The sequence below is a fragment of the Anoplophora glabripennis genome, unplaced genomic scaffold (genome assembly GCF_000390285.2).
Source record: "Anoplophora glabripennis isolate ALB-LARVAE unplaced genomic scaffold, Agla_2.0 scaffold1380, whole genome shotgun sequence".
In the NCBI taxonomy this organism is placed as follows: Eukaryota; Metazoa; Arthropoda; class Insecta; order Coleoptera; family Cerambycidae; genus Anoplophora; species Anoplophora glabripennis.
Genome location: NW_019418827.1, coordinates 42,461 through 61,580, shown reverse-complemented (window position 1 = coordinate 61,580; position 19,120 = coordinate 42,461). Strand labels below are relative to the sequence as shown.

General features: G+C 33.8%; 1 protein-coding gene and 1 long non-coding RNA gene across 2 annotated transcripts in view; one reads left to right on the top strand and one right to left on the bottom strand.

The window, feature by feature from the left end:
- Positions 1–8,949, top strand: part of LOC111692696 — an 11,291-nt gene extending 2,342 nt beyond the window's left edge. The window contains exon 2 of the long non-coding RNA XR_002763288.1: positions 8,720–8,949. This is a non-coding gene — a long non-coding RNA (uncharacterized LOC111692696). The remainder of the gene's footprint in view (positions 1–8,719) is intronic.
- A 297-nt stretch (positions 8,950–9,246) lies between these two features.
- LOC108915169 (WD repeat-containing protein 89) overlaps positions 9,247–19,120 on the bottom strand; it is a 44,342-nt gene continuing 34,468 nt past the window's right edge. Inside the window, exon 4 of the mRNA XM_018721134.2 lies at positions 9,247–9,351. Within this exon, the coding sequence (XP_018576650.1) occupies positions 9,292–9,351 (60 nt within the window). The 3' untranslated portion in view covers positions 9,247–9,291. The remainder of the gene's footprint in view (positions 9,352–19,120) is intronic.

Genomic DNA, 19,120 nt, shown 5'->3' with positions numbered 1-19,120 from the left:
CGCGCTTTGTTTTGGGACTCCATGAGGCAGTAACCCGTATCACTGAAGTGTGGTTATATGTGTTTTGTTTTTGCTTTGGCGCTTTTTAAGACATTATATTTTATAAGTTTAAGTTTAAAATGAGGGTTTGTGAAATAAAAAAACTTGTTATTAGTAATTTAAGTTTAGAGGAAAAAGTCGAATTGAAAAATAACGGACGTCCAACGCCAGTGTTGAATTTAGTTGAGGTGCAGAAAGAGTGCAAAAAGTGGGCCGGCTTTCGCAAATTTGATAAAAACATTTATGATAAGACCCTGTGGTTGTGTGGTTGTGACCAAACAAATAGATTTTTTTGTTTTGTATGTTTATTGTTTGGAGAAGGCGAAGAAAACGACGAAAACTGGAGTTTCTGACTTGAAACATTTAGAAATTAAAATTAAGAAACATGAAAATTCTCCTAAACACAAAAATAAGTTGGTTAGTTTTTTACTTTTAGGAAGAGTAAATATTGCTTCTTGTTTAAATAGTGCTTTGCAGAACAAATAAATAGTAAATAGTCATAACAAAACAGTTAAGAAAAATCAATTGCTTCTTTCAAAAATTTTAAATATCTTAAAACTGTGTGGTACATGTAACCTTTCTCTTCGTGGACATAATAAAAAAAGTGACTCGGTAAACAAAGGGGTATTTTTAGAACTGATAGACTATAGTGCAAAAATTTGTCCCGTTTTAGATAAACATCTTAGTGATGCCCATGTTTTTAAAGGAACTTCAAAAACTATACAGAATGAACTATTACAGTAATCTACATAATTATATCCTAACTGGGTTGGTTGATCGATTATCCACTTCAGCCCCCACACGCTGGAATTTTATTTCTGGCATTGTATCTAAGTAGCTACTGTACACACTGACAGTATTCATTTTGGGGTACTTGCAAAACACAATGACCTTCAAATTCCTTTAAATTTTTCGCCCCCACACCCCCCGCAGCTCTTATGATGTACGTCCTCTTTTCAAAATGCGCCCCCCCTGTATTCAAATCCACGGGCCGCCACTGCCTGGGACCCAAACCAACTCTACTTCTCTTCGTCTGGCCAATGACTCTAGAGCGTCTCCGCATTCCTGGACAAGGGCAGACCTAGTCCTCGGGGAGCTAACCGCTCTGGGCGCGGCCGGACTGTCGGAGCAGATAAAATTCTTCTCCTCTGCACAATTCCTTACCTCCTCCTTGCTTGCTACCATCAAAATAGCAAAAACCTCGGCCTGGAAGACTGTAACATACATACCCAGTGAAAAGCTTTCCTGGATGCCGCTGCCTTCCAGATAAATTCCTGCTCCTGAAAACTCGTCTTCTACCCGAGATCCATCAGTATAACATACTAGGGATCCTGGGGAGAACATATCACTATCCTGCTTCCACTGCTCTCTCGAGGGGAAAGTGGTGACATACTTCCTTCCTAATCTAAGCCGGTCCTCTGCTTCCGTAACCCTCATGGCGGATATTGGGATGTCCATCTCCGCCCTGAGGGCCACGGCAGCATGGCCCTCAGTGCGTCCTTTCGCTCTCCAACTGCCGGCGTCCCTTATCCTAAGGTATGCCGCCATCGCCTCCCTCATAATCCATGTAGGAAGGGTCGGCAGCCCCAGAAGGACCTCTAACGCGGCCGTTGGGGTCGTCCTCATTGCCCCTGTAATACCTAAGCGGGCAAGTCTCTGGATTTTCACCAACTTCCTGGCTACCGTCACCCGGGCCACACACGGCCACCAGACCAAGGCCCCATACTGTAGCCTCGGCCTGACCACCGCCGTGTACACCCAGTGAAGCACCCTTGGATTGAGTCCCCAGTTTTTGCCAACTACCTTCCTTAACTGCCAGAGGGTTGCCACTTATTTCAGGGTAATCCTCTCAACCTGTGGCCACCACGACAGTTTGCTGTCCAGGATTACCCCCAAGTATTTGACTTCCCTGACCAAAGTCAGGGGCCTCCCATACATGGTTGGAGCCCTGAAATCACTATCTTCCTTCTCCTTGTAAATAGGATCATCTCAGTCTTCTTTGAGTTGACTGAGAGCCCCATCTCCTCGCACCACCTCTCTATGATCCTACAGGCTCCCTGCATTCTGTCGCATACCACGTCCAAAAACCGGCCCGCGACTAGAACCACGCCATCATCGGCGTAAGCCTGGGCATCACTGTATCCCTCCGAGGTTAGGCGTTCCAGGAGACCGTCCATTACTAGGCACCATAGAAGCGGGGAGAGTAGCTGCCTTGAGGGCATCCCCCTCCCACTCCCAGGTCCTTACGACAGTCCCCCATGACTGCACTAACCTTCCTTTCCTTCAATGCCGAACTCACCCATTCGACCACGATAGGCAATGTGCCCCGGTCTTGGAGCGAGTTGCATATGGTCTCAGTTTTTGCCTTATCGAAGGCACCTTCTATATCAAAGAATATTGCCAATACGACCTCTTTGTACTGAAGGGCCTTCTCTACTTTACGTGTGACACTATGTAAGGCCGTCTCTGTGGACCTGCCCCGCCTATATGCGTGCTGATCCGTGTGGATTGGGTATCTACTTAACGCCCCATCCACCAGATACCTGTCCACAGTCCTTTCCATTGTTTTAAACAGAAAGGATGTGAAACTAATAGGCCTAAAAGACTTCGCCGCAGTGTAGCCTTCTTTCCCAGCCTTGGGGATGAAGACCACCTTGGCAGAAGCAGTCTTAATGACACCAGGAAAAAGTTATACAAGAAATGATGTTTAAACCATTTTTGAAATGTCGTATGTACCTACACAATAAACAGAAATGGCATATGTGCCATAATAATCAAAATTTAAAAACAAGTGAAAAAAACCTTAACCTAATTTAAAAAAATGCAAATTAAAGTTACAAATAATAGACCGATCAAAATAACTCATTTAGAGGGAAAAAAGAAAATTGTTACCTAGACTTTCATAAGTGGAAATGGTAAAGGGGCTTATAATAAACGCAAAAAAAATAAATGCGTGAGCAAGGGCGGCGGAGGGTTGATTTGGGAGGGTTGAAAAGTTATAAAAAATTGTATCTTTGGGATTTCTGGCGAAAGTTGACGTCAAACAAAAAAGTATAGTAAGTATATAAAAAATCGACAACTTTTGTAGAGGTCACTTTTTAACATAACCTCAAAATTTTCGAGAAATATGCGAAAAACAGGTTTTTTTTCTGATTTTTCGTTTTTTATTTCTCATTTCCGCAAAAATAATATAATTTTGACGGAACTTGGTGAAAGTATACCTTTCTCTGTCTTAACCTCAAATTTTTTTAGATAAAAAATCAAGAAGTTTCTGAGATATTCATTTTTTTCGGCCTGAAACACTTCTCAAAGAAAAATTCGTTTTTTTCGTTTTGACATACTTATAATTTTTGGTGAAATAAAAAAATTTGTAATCACAGTTCAAAAACATGCTAAAAAATGCAAAAAATAAAAGTGACTTGCAACAATGAATTTTTCAATAATTGTTGATAATTTGTTTAAATTAAAAAACGTTCAAAAACTGATTACACCATTCAATTCTACGGAAAAAAATAAAAAAAACCGTCATTGTTTGACCCAAAACTATTTTTGTACAGTATTGCTATAAACAGTGAAGTCGAATAGTGAATAAATAATATAAATAATTTTTTTTTCCGTAGGATCGATTAGTGTACTTATTTTTTTAAAATTTTGATGAATTCATAGATATGCAGTGTGTCCAAGATAATGATGGGATAGCATTAGGAGGAAACGGTAAGAGATACGGGGTGGCTCAGATTAGAAAAAAGTTGTATTTTTTATACCTAACAATATGCTGTTATAAAATTCCGTGTAGGTCCGGAGATATCTGGAAAAACCCGAAATTTTTCAAAATTGTTTAATTTTTTCTGGCTTTATTTGAAAACGAATTTTAAAATAAATTACATATTTACAATGCCACTTTTTTCGCTCTATATAATGGCGTCAACATTTTTGCAATCCGACGTTTCGTCTTCGAGGGGCCATCATCGGGTTAATTTGTTTAAATACGTCGCTGCTATTTTTATGACAAAATCTAGTCATTTTTAATTCTGAATTAGAGGATATTACTATTGTAATTGCTTCAAAAGTGTTTAGCTTGTTTTAGCTATAATTTAAAATTTTTCCTGAGTACGGCTCTGAACGCTTTCAAAATATCTATTGGATGAAGTCATAACAGTATAAAAGTCAATACCGCANGAACTGTGATTACAAATTTTTTTATTTCACCAAAAAGTATATGTCAAAACGAAAAAAATGATTATCGGCAGAACTCTGTACGATGATTTTTTTAAGTAGAATTTTTATTTGAAAAAAAAGTCAGTCCGAAAAAAATGAATATCTCAGAAACTTCTTCATTTTTTTATCTAAAAAAATTTGAGGTTATTTAAGACAGAGAAAGGTATACTTTCACCAAGTTTCGTCAAAATTAAATTATTTTTGCGGAAATGAGAAATAAAAAACGAAAAATCAGAAAGAAACCTGTTTTTTCTCGGAAATGTTGAGGTTATGTTAAAAAGTGACCTCTACAAAAGTTGTAGACTTTTCCATGATCTACAACTTTTGTATTGGATACTTTTTTGTTTGACGTCAACTTTCGTCAGAAATCCCAATGATACAATTTTTCATAACTTTTCAACCCCCCAAATCAACCCTCCGCCGCCCCTGCTCACGCATTTATTTTTTTTTAGGTTTATTATAAGCCCTTTTACCATTTCCACTTAAAAAAGTTCAGGTACCTAACAATTTTTTTTTCTCCAAGTGTAATTTGGTTGGACTATAAACAAAATATATGACGATATCAAAAAGAAAAAAAATCACTAACAGATTTCTATAAAAATTTTTATGTCTTCGGGTAAAAAATAAATCATGGTTTTAAGGCACTTTTTCTTATTATCCTATATTTTATTTGTGGGAAGTAACTTCTTAAGTTCGGTTCTTCCAAGTTTTCCAAAGATTGTCCCTTCTTCAAAATATTAGTTTTTGTCCATGGCTGCACTTCAGAATAAGAGTCTTTTGAATATAATATGATATAGGGATTATTTTTCTCAATTCTAAGGACCGTAGCTGATTTTCACTCATTTTTACTTAATAAACAAAAATCGTTTGTAAACGTTAGCTAACATCAACTCACTGAGAGATGGCGAGTGGTACTTACAACCTTTCACATGAAATCTTTTGACGTAATTTGTGAGCCTTAAAATTACGGTAGGCATATATTCCCTTGGACATGCGGCAGGGCACATACAACGTTTCTAAGGCAAAACCTCAATATATCAAAAAATGGCACTTACCCCCTTTGACACTTCCACGCTTCAATTGTTACTTTCTAAATTAGACATAAATAAAAAAATTAAACAATACATTATTTAATTAATCATAATGCTTTTTGATATCACTGTTTAACTGATAAAATCCTACTGGTTATAAGCACTTCACTATGTACTAAATTAAAAGAGGCACCTTTATACTGATTAAATGAGTATAGTAAATGGGGAAAAAAACATATCACTTGGATTCAAATGTTTTAAACTAATTATTTTCCTGAAAGGACAGTAGTTATTACAAAAGAATTCTTGAAAATAATAAAAAAAAACCTGTTACAGATAAAAGAGAATTTATACAGTTCTGGCCATACTTTGATTATAAGGCATAGATGAATCTATAATACAAAAATGCTGCTATTTTTAGGGTTGCTAAATATGCAAAGATATCTAACCCCACAGACTGATGCTGATATTGCGGGAACCAATTATTTTATGGTCTACATGTCCCAACTAGTATTGAATTATACTATGACAATACCTAGTAATAAAAATACCCAAAATAAAAATTATATAACTATACTAGCTGACCCGGCAAATGTTATTTTGCCATCTTGTGGAACTGTGGATGGAACAAAATAATATAAAAATCGCGATTAAAAATCAGGAGTTGATCGTATAAGGGTGAAAATTTAGAACTGTATGTATTTTTCAATGCTGAATCATGAAAAAATAAAAACAGAAAATTTTGTCCAAAAAATAAAAAAAAAAATTTTGGGGTGGACCACCCTTAACATTTAGGGGTATGAAAAATAGATGTTGGCCGATTCTCAGACCTACTCAATATGCTCACAAAATNTTTTTTCAAATGTAAATCTTGTCTAAATCTTAAAAATTATTATTTTGTAGGTCCTATTAGAAATCGCTGATGTTAAGTTTTACATAAGATGGAGGAACAGAAGGTTTACGATGACAAAGAAGAGCATGGGTATAAAGTCAATCAACCAGAGGAAATATAATTACAGTAGAACCCCGATTATCCATTTGCGGATTGTCCGGGGTGCGGATTATCCGTGCTATGTCTGGAAATTTGTGGTGACGCATTATTTTGTTTTTTTGTTCAGGAAAGACCATATAACATCATGTATTGTGGCTAACACATTCACAACAATTTTTGATGTCTTGACAAAGACTAATCACGTAAAAAAACAGCTAGGTACTACAAAGAGATATCTTTGTTTCATTTTACTTAAGAATGTTTCATCAGGCATCAAACTTTTTGAAAAAATTACAATTTGACTATTCAAAGCTTTTGGACATGATTAGATCTATCATAATTGTTTTTTTCTGTCTAAAAATATATTTGCTCTTTTTACAAAGTTTCAAAGATTAATCTCCACCATTAGAATAGCATAAATACTGGCACCTTGTTTGGTATATTGTTGGCAGCGTTGCAAGTTGCGCTGCCGGCATTTTAGTGTGACACCAGTGTGTAAGTCGACAGTCAAACATGGATTTACTCCAGTGTGGTCTAGTATACTTATAGTTCAACAGTTTATCGTTTCTCTCGTTTGATTCAATATATTAATGACTTATAAAAGCCATAAACCATATTTTTATGTTTATGTGTATGAAACTTGTTTATAAAACTTAGTTTAGTCACAAGCAATATTCGTATGAACTAAGACGAAAAATCCTAGTCAAATTAGTCACTGTTTGCATATAAATGAAATGTCATCCTGACAATTCCCAAATCTGGATATCTCGCAAATTTTAATACTGGTGTTACTGGATACGAAATTATGCAAAAAAAATCGATATTTCATCGTTCAGAAAATATATCCAACAGTTAGGTACCGAGATGCGATCAAAACAACTGTTAAAATTTTAATCTGACTGTCAACTCTGTTTTAAATGCACTAGTCAAACTATAGTCTAAAACTAATACCCAACAAATGTCCTCCATTTTCATTCACTCTAATACACATAAAATATTGGAACAATTGTTTGTGATACTGAGACTATGAAGACATTTATGCCATCATTCTATCTCTTTTTGGCGTATAACAAATAATTATTAATTCACGCCCGCTGCAACTGTCTTTGATATTAGAACACACTCGTGACGTAATGGCAATCTTAAAACGGTTCTACTTTAACAGTAAAGCTTCATTTAACTTACACTTCAGTTTTATGAATCTACTTTAAAACTCATTATTGTACAACCGGATCTTAAGTTACTTTAATTTAAAGTGCTAAATATAGGTTGGTACCACAGTTAGTAGTACGTTATGGTAATATTTAACCTCATTCATAAAAGTTTAAAGTTAGTCATTAAAATCGTCTTATTGTAACTCACTGAACTAAATTCTACATTTTCGATCACATTGAATTATTAAAACGTATTATGTAATTTTTGTATTAAAAATGGATTATTTTTATTTCTTCTTTACAAAAACTGTTGCATTTTATTATTAATTATTTAGAACACATGAAAGTGCTTGGAAAAGACTGTAGATATATGTCATATTAATCATTTTTTTATTGCTTAAGTACTTTTTAAATAAAATAATAATTTATCTTTGTACTACTGTACTTAGTTGTTACGTGTCATTAAAGAATAAACATCCTAAATCATTTTCAGTAATGAGAGAATTACAGAATACGAATAGTCAATTTTCATCAAATTTTGAATATTTATAGACAACCAGTAATCACCCTATATTGGTAAAAATGTTTGTAACAGGCTAGACCAGTACAATTTTTACAAATAGATGTAAACTCGCACTGACGTTGATAAAGCTTGTCTGTTACCTTTGGCTTTGAAAACACGGTTGCTGTCAAAAAAGTGCAACTAGTTTTCCTTTGGACCGTTATGCTCACTTGAATAACTGTTAGTTAACTTCCATGCTTGCATGGTAAACCTATGTAATGGTTTTATTATATAAAATACTATTACAGCTCTTGTTATGTAATATAATATACAGAATATGTTAAAAGTGGTATCCCTGTGTCTCAATACACTTTTCGGTACTTCTCACACATTCTCTTAAAGATTCCTGTATTTTCATTAACCGCTGACAGTTAATCAAAAAAGTCAAGAGATCACTTTTGTGATTAAAAATAGTTTGTATTTCACAAATATTTTTATTCACCGACACAATTTTGCATTCCTCATATCTGTAGCCACTAGTTTGAGCTGTGACTTGATTGACATGATTTATTCATGTTAAATGTCATTTTATATATTTTTTATTGTACGCCCAAAATTTTGTTTCAATATTTTCATTTATTCAAAAGAATATGTATAATTATTAAATAATAAATCTGTAATTGAAAAATCCCTCTACTATTTGATCATGTATATCATCATGTATATCATTCATTCATACCAGTAAAATATTAAATTCATCTTATTTACTAATATTTTGTTTCAGGTTGTTAATGTTCTGTTCTTAGAAATAGAATATCAACTTAGATGTTACCCCCTGGTCTTAATGCACTTTTAATATTTCTACAAATTGTTTTGAAATTGTGAAAATAAATTACGTGCACTCCGACTCCTTAGGAATTTCTTGGGTAAAAATGTTTTTTTTTTTTCATTTTATGTGTTGATTGAGGATCTCTGTAGATACTAAGAGTAGTGTTATTAAAGTTTTATTATTTTCTCGATTTTTTACCTTTCGCTAATTTACAAACCCAAATTAATTATAGAGAATATTTTGTGTTGACTTCATATAATATTTATTGAAAATATTTAATATTTTATATATAAAAATTGTTACCTTTAATTTATATGATGCCATTATTTACCTTAAATTTTCATATGTTTACTCAAATATATTTAGTATAACAAAGTATATTATATATTTCTTAATTCTAATATGTATTATAATTGTAAGGGAAGGGAAATCACTTGTAGTACCAATTAATAATAAAAAAAGTTATTGGTTAATTCATTTATTTGTCTCTTGCCCTTGTCTTTATTATTTATTTATACATTTTTATCCTATTTTAGATTCCAAACATTTAATATCCCTTTTTCACCACCAGTTAGTAGAATGTTTATCTGCAACAAATATAAATTTAAGAAACAATTCAAGTATGTATTTGCATATAAAAAAATATATCTTAACTTAATACGACATGTACATGCAGAATGAAAGCAACGAATTCCTTGGATTCGCAATACATCATTGTTCACATATGAATTTGAAACTTCAAATATGTGATGATATTTTATTTGCTTTAACCACAATTGATTCACTTTTAAGTGAACAACTGCTCTTGTTGAATATATTCCCATTGATTATACAGGATATCAAGTACAGAAGTGACATACTTCAAGAGTAGCTGCTATAAGTCGGAATGAATCAGTTTAGATTAAGTTATTCTTGTATAATAATTTTGTTACTTTAAAAAGTAATAGATCTTCAAATAAATGTGTTCAATTTTTATATAATTCCCTCACTTTTAAAGATATTTCAATGATATTTGATCAGTGGGAGTTTTTCAGGTAACAGAAAATTAATAGACCTTATTTTTTTAAATATTTTTTTGCCATATTTTTTTTGCTATGAGGTTTTGAGAAAATGAAGATGTTTTATGAAACTAATTTATTTTCTCTAAAAAGATATACTTGTTGCATGTCGCTAAAATGGAGGAGGAATGGTTCTAGATAAAAATGGATTTTAATTTTTTATAGCAGTCATCAGCTACAGCCAGCTGAGTGTTTAGGGTATTTTAATCTAATTACACTGTATTTTTTTTACTAAATGCAACTGAATTAAATATTTTTTACTGTTTAGACCTACTGGAATATAAATTTAATTTCGAAGTATAACATTCAAAAACCTGTTTAAAGGCTCAGGCTTATCTCAGCAGACACTGACTTTTTTGCACAAGTACATTGGTCTAAATGTCAATACCTACTTAATTTAGGTGCAAATTTAGCAAAGGAGTGAAGTTTACTTGTATTAGAATACATACTTTTAAATATTCGTCCTAACTGTAGTATAAAAATAAATAAGGACACCGACGTTCATAGATATTTCAAAGTGGGATAGTTCCCGTGCTATTAAAAATAAGTGATATTTTAGTAATAAAGATAATGTAGAACGCTGAGACCAGCTGCCATATTGCCAAAACTGAGCTAGACCTTGATGTAACTGTTGAATACACTAGCAAAGAAGCGTGCCAAGGTTCCAAGGCAGGAGATGCTAATTAATTTGGTAACAACTCGACAGCGGCAACTTGATGATTTAATACGTCAAACCAAAATGGCGACCTTTCCAGCATGGTCTCCTCAGCGTTTTGCCACCGCCCAACGTAGAAGGAAGCATAAGTGCGGCAGTGGGCCTGTGTCGCTCATGCGAAAATGTAATTTAAAATTACCAATTATAATCTAAGAGCGCATACTTTATGGAAGTTGCGGCAGTTTTTTTAGAGGTGCAGTCAGTCATATAGTTTCGACATAGATTTGACAGTATACTATGGATAGAATGTAGAGGAAGAGGGTAAGGGCCAGGATGTAAAATAAGATGAAATTAGCCTTGGGGAATTTGCAAGCTTAGCACGAGCGATTTCCAATAACTATGTGATTTTGCATATAGATTTGACAATATATTTTTTTTAATTGTTGTATTACTACCAAACAGAATCAATTTCACAATCAGAAATAGTTATTTTTAAAATCAATGTCTCACAATTTGTATCTTAGGTCACATGACTACAGTATACTGTCAAATCTATGAGTTTCGAGATAGTATTGACGCATTGTGCATCCTTTACTAAGTCAGAATAAAAAGTGTTGAATTACATTGTTTTACAATACCTCTAACCCTGAGATCCGGCTAACATATTTATTTTGAATTAAAACTATTGTCTTTTACCAACAAAAATACAAGTAGTATAAGGTAAATATTTGTATCTTAAAGTGTGCTCAGCAGTGGCGTAACCAGGGGGGGCTTTAGCCCCTCCCCCCCAAAGATCCGTCGCGCAATTTTTATCATAGTCGTAGCCGCTGGCGCACGGACGGACAGTCAAGATTCCTAAAGAGACAGGTTACCTGACTTTCTACGTCACTGGGTATGCCGATCGCATCGCGTACCTACTTGATAAATGCATCGCGGTCTATCATAATTTGTGTTGAGCTGAGAGTCTGTACTTGGTAGTCTGTGCTGTACATGTTTTGTGGTTATGCATTTGGATTTTTGCTATTTTCTGTTGTGATTTTTGATATATTTTTTGTGATAGAGTCTGAAAATGTTTATACTCCGCGATCGAAATTATAGAGTGACTAAGACATAATATAAAAACACTATTACCATAATGCGTATAAAATATAAAATTATTTTTATATGGTTCAATATTATTTATCTTTGTGCCGCTCGCTACGCACATCGATAGAATCTATAATCGTTGTAGAGACCGAGTTACATTGAACGTCGATCTATATTCTATCTCTGTCTTTTGCACTTGGTAGGGAATAGGGAAATGCTTTTTTAGTGGGTGTAAACGGATTTGATTTAACCCGTCCTGAGAAACGTCATAGCATAAGCGTAGACGAGGGGTCTAATTCCATGGCTATAATCAATTTATAAATTAAAAAAAATTGGGACGTTTTAAAATGCTGTAATAATTAAAATGGATATCAAAGTGCCTGTTATAGCAAACCGTAAAAAATATTAGATGTTATGTTTTATTATCTTTTTTCATTATTTTCTATATCTTGTTGCCTTTTAGGCAGACACGCCAATGGATTTTCTACACTTTTATTTTAAGTTACCAAATATACTATAAAAGAACAATACATTATAAATACAGGGTGTCCCACCACGAACTCCATCGACGGATATCTGGGAAACCGCTCGAAGGATTTTTTTGAAATTGTGGTGGTGTGATGAGGCTTAAATATTTTCAAGGTCATCGTACTTCCGGTTACACCGCAACTCGATACTAACGTTCTTATTTTAAATGTAACCCCCTGTATATTATTGCATTTTTGCATCTATTTTTAAGTTGAAAATATATAGCACACTCCATACTTAGGATTGACCGTTTCATAGATATTTTGATTTTTAAGCAAAAATTGACAGATGCAGACTGTCAGCAAAATTTAGTTTTCCCGGAAATATAGGTTAATTTTTTGTGCAAATTGGACATTTTGTAGATAAAGACCTAATTTATCGAATTTGACATGAAAATTTTGCAGTTTTTATACAGGGTGGTCAAATTTTTTTTATCGAATATGAATTTCAGAAAATGTGGAAAACTCGAAATTTTTAAATGGAAACCCCTAATTTTTAACGTATTCACATTCTGCACTAAAATTAAGTGTAACTTTGTTAAAGTTTCCCTATACCTAACCCAGTGTTTTTCATTTTATTTACGAATAAACATTTCCCTTTTCTTAAAATGATGTTTCCATTTGTTTCGCATATTTTAGGTTGGCCGTGACACGTAAGTAACAATCAACATGACAACTGTCACAGGTTTTTAATTGTCAAATTTACTTTAATAAATGTTCAAAATGTCTTCCTTCAACTTCTCAACTTCTAAACATTTTTCACACCCTCGAATTAGTTCCTTGTGGGTCGCTGCTCTAATAGAATCTGGTGATAGATGCTCAAATGCTTGCCTTATGCATACAATTTTCCTTTATTGTTACGGGAGTAGGTACTATACACACTATTTTTTAGTGTCCCAAATAAAATAGCATATATCACCGGATTCTATTAGAGCAGCGACCCACAAGGAACCAACTAAATTTGACAATTAAAACCTGTGACAGTTATCATGTATGGTATCATACATGAATTATATACAGGTACACCCTGGATACGGTTTTTGAAAGTCAGGTCCAAACAACACTAAGGTTTCGCAGAGCATTTTCTTTGTATTATAATTAATATAACTTTTGTAAGGATACAAAAGTCTTAATGCATTATACGATCTTTGTATCAATTTACTAACGTTTTCTAAACCTTAATGACCGATCCTTAAACCCAGATTTATAACGCTTTCAACAATTATTGATCTTGAATCTATCCAGTGGCGACTCGTGACATTGAGAATAGGTGAAGCATATTCATTGATTGACTAAAAAGAAAAAAAAAAGCGCGGCTGGTGAAAATTTTCAAATTTTCAAGGTCAAATGGCTTTAAATGAATCTAAAAAATTTTTTTAGTTTCATTTGCAATATTAACGAAAAACTGACGTTCGTAAGAAGGATTTTCATTTAGATTTTATAAAAAATAGAATTATTAGTTCGGCTTGTGGACTTCTGCAAACATTAACGCACACCGTACATGTATGTTCCAAAGAAACTTTGTGGTTACGACAGCCTCGCGTGACTTTCCCAAAATTGTTAAATCCCCCCTTATTCCACACGACCGACTTTACACCCACAATTAAACACAGCATACAGAAAAGTTTTTTTAAATGCACACTTCCACACAACCACTTATACTCCGAATACCAACTAAGAACCCTGATAATTGTGCACTGAGTTATCTATTGTCTCTGCATATAACCTTTCACGGTTGCCAATGGCGATTTGATTTTATGTATTGTTTACAACTGGTACACAACAAACTCCGAGTACCACAAAGAAACTATTTCTTGACTACATTGGAACACAATCTGAAATAGCTAAAAATTCATTTGTAACTACATATTTTGATAGCTGCTGAGTATGCTTTATTGAAATTTCGACAATCCTGCGATATTTTAGGGAAAAGCTGTGTTTCAGTATTTTTTCTCCTTCTGTGGTTCAAGGTTAAGTTCACAAATATTCATCATGCCGAGTCCTTCATCTAAGAAAAAATGTGATCACGAGGAAAATTGATCGAAAGTGTGTGCACCTTGTGGTCGAAAGATTGTTCCAGGAACAAAAAAAATCGAGCTCTATAAGATAAGTGAGAAGACTGCGGAATTGATTCGAAAACTGGTCAATGAAAAATTCAACCTGATGAACCCGAAATATCCCAGAGCCATTTGTACCACCTGTCGACATACACTCGCTGAGTCTGATCGCTGTTGTTTTAAGAGACCCTTACCCAAGATGCTAGCTTATGAGTTGATTCAATTGCCAAAAAATACAAGACCATCCGAGAAATTAGCCATGTGCAATTGCTACATATGTGTAACTGGTCGACTAACATGTCACAAGAAACCGAAGAAAGGGAGAGGTATTTCCCGGAAGTTTAACGCAAAAATTACAAAATCTACAGGTATGTACGGGAGCTCTAGCGCAGACTCAGTGAGTGTATGAATACAGGTGGTACAAATGGCTCTGGGATATTTTGGGTTCATCAGGTTGAATTTTTCATTGAACAGTTTTCGAATCAATTCCGCAGTCTTCTCACTTATCTTATAGAGCTGCGATTTTAAGATAATTGTTTATTCGACACAATCCTACATGTATCTATATTAGAACACATGATTGCAGGCTACCATATACCCAGTTTCTGGGTCTTTTCAGGATCCCCTTATAAAAAAAAACAGTTTTTTGGCCATATTTTCCGTAAATGAGCATTTCCGATTTTCATTCCAACGAAAATCGACTCCATAAATGTTCCAGAACACCCCCCGTTCTTAGATTTCCAGGCCATTTTTGACAAACCTATGCATCATTGAGGATAGCTGTGGGCAGGCAGGCGATGTGCGATGCTGGGGTGGATGCTGCTTCTATTTCTGCGTCACTCGTTCCCCCAAGCTGTACTTTAATTACGTTTTGGCCGCTTCGTTGCCATGACAACCATCGTAAACAACGCTACGAAGAGAAGCAGAATACAAACTAATTTCAATCTGCGTCACTTGCGTATACTATACGTTGTATGGTCCGAGGTTGACGTTCGCGCTCAACGAAGGCAATGTTTTTTTTAGAAGGCGTTTACCGCGCAACTATTCTGTTTATTTCTGCGTATTAAACAAACAAACACAATACATTTTCAATATAGAATTATTAGACCAAGCAAATTAAATTTTTACTCGAAAAAAGTCCTATCCGCGAGATTATTGTAAAATTGTCTAAAGGAACATAATACAAGACATCTCTCGTCTCGTGAGTCAAAAACTTTTATTAGCTAACTTTTCTATTTAAACAAATAAGTGAGGAAAACAGTTTTTTCACTTTGCAGGGAAAACCATCAATTTTAGCGAAAAGTGACTCTCAGACAGCTTATAGGGAGTAAAATTATCTACAAAATGAGACTGGTTAAATTAAAATCGGTTAATAAACAAAAAAGTTATTGCAAAAAAACAAGAAAAGTGCCCATTTTTTAATTTGTTTATAACTATCGCATTTATTGTTAAAATTTTATAAAACCTATGACAAGTTGAGGGTTTTGTCATACTTTAAAAGTGTGCCAAAAGTGGGCGCTGTAGGTGCAATAGTTTTCGCACAATTCTATTTGTTTATAGCGGAGGCTCCAAAAGTTATGAACTTTAAGCCTCTGTACAGACGTTAATTTTCAATCAAACATGATTCTGAAAGCGTCATTGTAATCTTAAAGACGCAATTAAGCGACCTATTAAAAAATATCACCGTTTTTTGACATTAACATTCTCAAATTGTGCATTAAAAACCCGTGCGTTTTTCGCTTATAAACAATTTGAATAACATTGTTGCTGTTTATGCTATCTCACCGAAAATAGGTGCAATGGATAGCTGGCAAAAAAATACAGTTTTAAAATTAAAAAAAGTACCCTCTACGACCAACAGGAGCCAAGATAAGATTTTTTTTTAAATCGTAGCGCAATTGTGTATAAATATTAAGACTTGAATTTTTCGCAAAATATAGTTTACGACGTAAACTACGATTTCCCGTGAATTGCATTGAAAAATGTGGAAAATTAACGACTCACGAGCCCTTTAAAGAGAAGGTACTCGCTAAGTAAACTGTCCGGCGGCCGGCGGCGTAGTGGTGGGGGAAGCTCGTCCAAGCGGTCGCGCGGGCGAGAAAAGTTAAATCCAAAGTTTAAATAAGTGCACGCTGTAAATTTTGCAAAATCTCGGCTTCTATTCATCGTAGAAACTTATCTTTTTGTTAAACTGGGGTAGCCCGACGAAAAAATAACAATGGACATATTTACGAATTCGTAGAATAGCCCTGACCCCAGAAAAAATGCATCTTTTATAATTAATTTTTTTTAATTTACAAAAATATCACAAAAATTATTGTTAAACGAAATATTAATTAAAATTTCAATTTCGGAATTATTTTACTATTATAAAATAAATAAATGAAGCTATCGTTCATTTAAAAAGTTATTTTTTTTACATATTAAGGCAAAGTAAACTTGTTTTTCAATATTTTGTTAGCTATTTAATTACGATTTAAATGTAAAATTAAAGTGTAAAAATTCACAAATTATTCTCAAATTATTATTTATTGTTAAAAGATTTAAAAAAGAATAAAAAGCATTTGAATTTATTGCAAAATTCTCAAAATTAAAAAATATTAATAAAAATAATGCGATCGATAAAATTACAATTTTAACATCTTTAAATTTTAATATACAGGGTGTCCCCAGTTCGGGTTGCCTATACCTGAAATGGATACAAAATTTCAATTGTCAAAAAAAATAATTCTGCATAAAAAATTTTGCTTATCCAGAATCCCTTGGCAAGATAGTCATTTGTTCAATTTAATGTACAGGTTGTTCAAAAATTTGGAAAAGGTAAAAACAGTGAAGAGTAAAGTACCTTAAATCTTAACGCTACGTGAAAAAGTAATGGGGAAAAGTTGCTTAGAATTAAGTTTTATGTTTAAATATGAAAGCATGGCCTTCTAGTTAATCCTCGACATTCTGAGATATTCTAGGACGACTTATTTTTTAATACTTTCGGAGAAGCCATTCTATTTAAAAAATATTGCTTTATTGAAAAACAGATACACATGTTTGCATATTAATAATTTATTTTTTATACAGGCGGATCAAAAACCTCAAAAACATTAATCCAACATTTATTTTGAGAACACGGCAGAATCAGTATGTACGCGCCATTACAAAACTATTCTACATGAAGTCCGCCAAGTTCAACACACCTCTCCAATCTTTTTCTAAATGCAGCGTAGGTCGAATGTATCATTTCCTCATTTACTTGGGCAATAACTTCAATTATCCTGCTTTTCAAGAAATCAACATTGTGTTGCACTGGTTCTCTGTACACTCTTTCTTTCAAGAAGCACCAAAGGAAATAATCAAGCGGCGACAAGTCAGGGGACCTTGCTGGCCAACAAATAGGACCATATCTTCCTATCCACTTCTCTCGAAATTTTGCGGACTAGAATTCTTGAGTGAGCGGGACATCCGCTTGTTGGAAATACGCTTTTTGTCTATACTCCAAATGTTCTTCTAATTCTGGCCAGAAAAACGTGTCTAGCATCTCCAGGTACGTATATTAATTTAAATTTGCTTCAAAAAAGTATGGCCCAATTATTCGGTTGAAAGTAATCGCGCATCAAACATTTATTTTTTTGAACCTTTGACTTCTTGAAGTAACTGTAAAGGAAGGATTTTCTTGCGACCAAAAACGACAATTTTGAGACGATACCACTCCATTGGTAGAAAAAGTGGTTTCATCGGAAAAATTATATTTTTGTGAAAATGTCTATCTACCACAATCCTTTCTCCCATCTCTAAACAGAACTCCAAACGATGTGCATCATGACCAACTTCTAGAGTGTGAATTACTTTTGGTTTGAAAGCCTTAAACTTATTTTCTACCAAAATGCTCTGAATATGTGTCTTGCTAACATTGATTTGTTTAGATATCTTTCTTGGTGACAGTCTTGGGTTTTCTTCTACCGAATTCAAAACTAGTATTGTAGCTGCATCATCGTCATCGTGTTTCTTTTTTGACCTTTTACGTTTTTTACTCTCCAGTTAAATCAAATTTTCGAATTAGTTTTCTCAGATTTTGGCGGGTAACTTTAACATCTGGATATTTTTCATGAAACAATTCAATTGCTTGGCTATAAAAAATGTTACCCATACCGTAACATTTAACAAGATAAATGCGATGCTATAAAGTAAGCATTATTTGAATAAAATTAAATATCAACACCTAATGTCACAACTAATTATTGATAACAATTGCCTTCTACAATACAATTGGTATTTTGATTATTTCCTTTAGGGCTTCTTGAAAGAAAGGGTGTACAGAGAACCAGTGCAACACAATGATTTCTTAAAAAGCAGGATAATTGAAGCTATTGCCCAAGTAAATGAAGAAATGATACATTCGAACTACGCTGCATTTAGATAAAGATTGGAGAGGTGTGTTGAACTTGGCGGACTTCATGTAGAATAGTTTTGTAATGGCGCGTACATACTGATTCTGCCGTGTTCTCAAAATAAATGTTGGATTAATGTTTTTGAGGTTTTTGATCCCCCTGTATACAAAATAAATTTTTAATATGCAAACATGTGTATCTGTTTTTCAATAAAGCAATATTTTTTATATAGAATGGCTTCTCCGAAAGTATTAAAAAATAAGTAGAGTCCTAGAATATCCCAGTACGTCGAGTATTAACTAGAAGGCCGTGCTTTCATATTTAAACATAAAATTTAATTCCAAGTAACTTTTTCTCATTACTTTTTCACGTAGCGTTAAGATTTAAGGTACTTTACTCTTCACTGTTTTTACCTTTTCCAAATTTTTGAACACCCTGTACATTAAATTGAACAAATGACTATCTTGCCAAGGGATTCTGGACAAGCAAAAATTTTTATGAAGAATGATTTTTTTTGACAATTGAAATTTTGTATCCATTTCAGGTATAGGCAACCCGAACTGGGGACACCCTGTATATTTATTGCATCAGAAC